Source organism: Parasteatoda tepidariorum, chromosome 2, assembly GCF_043381705.1.
Source record: "Parasteatoda tepidariorum isolate YZ-2023 chromosome 2, CAS_Ptep_4.0, whole genome shotgun sequence".
Classification (NCBI taxonomy): domain Eukaryota; kingdom Metazoa; phylum Arthropoda; class Arachnida; order Araneae; family Theridiidae; genus Parasteatoda; species Parasteatoda tepidariorum.
Genome location: NC_092205.1, coordinates 103737110 through 103740887, shown reverse-complemented (window position 1 = coordinate 103740887; position 3778 = coordinate 103737110). Strand labels below are relative to the sequence as shown.

At 27.6% G+C, this 3778-nt stretch overlaps 1 protein-coding gene across 2 annotated transcripts in view; it reads right to left on the bottom strand.

Annotated features, from left to right (window-relative positions):
* The window catches only part of LOC107452575 (DC-STAMP domain-containing protein 2), a 44991-nt gene that overhangs the window by 26241 nt on the left and 14972 nt on the right, over positions 1 to 3778 (bottom strand). For both annotated transcript variants that reach the window (XM_071178022.1, XM_043052394.2), the window contains one exon: positions 2954 to 3019. In XM_071178022.1, the coding sequence (XP_071034123.1) occupies positions 2954 to 3019 (66 nt within the window). The remainder of the gene's footprint in view (positions 1 to 2953; positions 3020 to 3778) is intronic.

Below are 3778 nucleotides of genomic sequence, written 5' to 3'. Positions count from 1 at the left end.
AACAATACTTTTATGACTTTTATTATTTTTATGCTAGTGAGAACCAAAACAATATGGAAATGAATGAGGGAAAACTGGATCCTACCACGTGATTTCCCGGCCAATAAAAATGTAGCGTTAAACGTTTAACGCAACCTTGTTGGAAGTCGCATAAGAAGTATAATTTCAAAAATTGGCGCATATAATTTTGTTTGATTATAATTTTAGTTAATTTCCTTCCCAACATCCGTATTTCCTACATTCAATCAAGAAACATTAGAGTCCGACCGTCTATGGTAGAAATAGGTATGGATTAAGTGTTGGTATGTTTAGCGTTAAATCAGCTAAATGACTCTTATATTAGCTAACTAAGAGATTTAACTAAGAGAGAAATCCTGTAAAGAAGCATTTCTAGACGCTTTCCTCTTTTTATTATCATAATTCTTTTTAAATTCAATTTTTTATATCAAGTCAATATTGTCCAATAGTTTTGCCTGCCCACTTGGATAGAGTGAAGTAAACAATTTAATTTAATAATTTGTTTAAATAAGTAATCTAGCCAATTAATCAAACAAAAACTACTAATAGTTACTTTAAGAATTGAAATGAACGGCAGTTTGGAAAATGTGAGTTAAATTAGAAATTTTTGTAAAGTTAAAGGAAATATAGATCACGCTTTATCCACAACCTTCCAAATGGCGCACTCATTTAAATTGTTTGATTCCTTGACTTTTGACTATTCTGCCAAGTCTGATGCTATAGGTTATTATTGTTGTATAAAAATAAATGATTGTTGTATAGTTTAGGGTAGATCAGGATTTGAAAGCGAAAAAGGTTTAAAAGACAGCTTTAAAAATGTTACAAAGTCTACGAACAACGAGAAATAGCATTTTCGTTTTTAAACATTTCAATTGCCAATTAACCTTTAAAAAAAAACTTTAGTGAAGGTAATATTATAAAAAAATGGATGCCGCACAGTATGCATAACAAAAAAGTATTTTTTGGAATATGTGTGATCGATTCATAATAATACTTAACAACGATTATTTGTATCATAAAATGTCACTGATTATGATTTTCTATATCCTTCTTGAATTCATCACAAAAAAAGTAAATATTTATCCTAACTAAATATTGAAAAAAAAATAAATATGTTGTATTACATTTGACTCATTAATTATATTTTGAAGTTTATTTTCAATCTATACAGTCTCTGGCCAAATTATGAGACGCACTGTAAAGATTCTATGTAAAATCTTAACTATCAGGTGATACAGCTTTATTGTTCTTTATGTGACCGTTTGCACCTATTTGCGTTCGTCTGTCAATTGGTTAATATTGTAATTCAATACGTCAAGTGCATAAACAATCTCCTGAATAAAAAACCTTATACATGTATTTTAAATATAAAAGTATTGCAAGTGAGTCTAATAATTTGGTCTAATTGTTATAATATACTAATATAATACCTGCTATAATATTTATATTCTATATTTATATAATATATCGTATAACATATCATATAAATATAGTATATTATATAAATCATATAATATATTAATAAATATAACATATTATATAAATATAGAATATATATATATATCATAATATATCGTTTAATTCATCCTATCGTCGAATTTATATTATATATCTTATCTAATTTAACCCATTGATAGACGAACGTAAACAGGGGTAAATGCTGTATCACGTGATAATTAAGATCTTACATAGAATCTCCAATAAATTGGCCGGAGACTGAACATCGTATAAATCGTAATGAATATCTGTATCGTAAACTATCTATTGTATGAATTATACAGTACAGAACCCGTTATCCGGAAAACCAAAAAACCGGAACGAAATTCGATACATTTTCCCGCCATTTTTTTTAAAAAAACATTTTTTTCCTCATAAGATTTTNTAAATATTGAAAAAAAATAAATATGTTGTATTACATTTGACTCATTAATTATATTTTGAAGTTTATTTTCAATATATACAGTCCCTGGGGCCAAATTATGAGACGCACTGTAAAGATTCTATGTAAAATCTTAACTATCAGGTGATACAGCTTTATTGTTCTTTATGTGACCGTTTGCACCTATTTACGCTCGTCTGTCAATTGGTTAATATTGTAATTCAATACGTCAAGTGCATAAAAAATCTCCTGAATAAAAACCTTATACATGTATGTTTAAATATAAAAGTATTGCAAGTGAGTCTAATAAAAAAACGCAAGTGAGTCTAATAATTTGGCCTAATTGCTATAATATACTAATATAATACCTGCTATAATATTTATATTCTATATTTATATAATATATCGTATAACATATCATATAAATATAGTATATTATATAAATCATATAATATATTAATAAATATAACATATTATATAAATATAGAATATATATATATCATAATATATCGTTTAATTCATCGAATCGTCGAATTTATATTATGTATCGTGTCTAATTTAACCCATTGATAGACGAACGTAAACAAGTGCAAACCGGTTTCAGTTGCGTAAAAACAATACGGCTGTATTAGTATCACCTGATAATTAAGATCTTACATAGAATCTCCAATAAATTGGCCAGAGATTGAACATCGTATAAATCGTAATGAATATCTGTATCGTAAACGATCTATTGTATGAATTATATTTTGAAGTTTATTTCAAAGCCAGAATGGTTTCGATCGCCAAATATGACGTCACCTCTTCTAACAGGAATATTAAGCTTTTCTCTCATCACATGAAAACGAAGCAATTTTAATCTCAAAATATCTAAACAAAAAAAAACAAAAAAAATATTCCTACATCCACTAGTTTTTCAAATAAGCATTAAAATTCAGCATAATATTCTTATTATTATTTATATAATAGGCAGGTTTCTTTAAATAACAGACAAAATTGCTCATTCTATATAAATTACAAAAAAAAAAAATATAATAATTATTGAAAAATGCTTACGTTCTTTGAGCGGCTCAATTATTCCAGTTTTGATAGCTTTTGGCAGAGAACATAGAAGATCAACAACTGAAAAATTTAAAAATTAACGATCAAAATATATGTATATATATACATATATTTAAACCTTAGAGCTGAGCAAATCTTCTTCTTTTTTTTTTTTTTTTTTAAAAAGGTGATATTTTCCACAAAAACACAGTGTGTGTTGGAATACTAAACTACAGGAAATAGTAATTGAAATATGGAAAGACGGAATACTAATTGAAAAAAAACTAGAGATAGTGCGACTCAATGAAAAAGCTATTATAAGAGTTCAAATCTGTTCTTTTTTATCTCTCGTGAATTTAAATATATTTTTAAAAACTTTATTATGAAACTTCGATCCCCGACGGCCGAAGACTTCCCGTGTAGTAAATGGTGACTGATGCACGTTAAATCTGTCGAGTCACAAAGTCCTCCATGTTTCCATAACAAATCAATACCTCTGGGGGTACTGACCTAGAAGCTTCCTCGTCTATGCAATAATTATAACAGAATGACAAGGCTACGGAGGTGAACATATTAGTAGTCATAAACCCAAAAATTGGATCGGCTGTTCAACGACGGATATAAAATAAAATAAAAGTAGTTGCATTTCTTCAGAGATGTTACTTAACTCGAACAAATATTATCACTCCATCTTAATTTTAAGTAGTATCAAAATACTGACATATAAAATGATTTTTCATTATTGTTATGATTAGAGCCCGGGTTCTGATGACCTAAAAAATCTCAATTAATGCCCTTAAAAAGTGCAAAAAATGCCCTTAAATTACAAATTTACGTTAG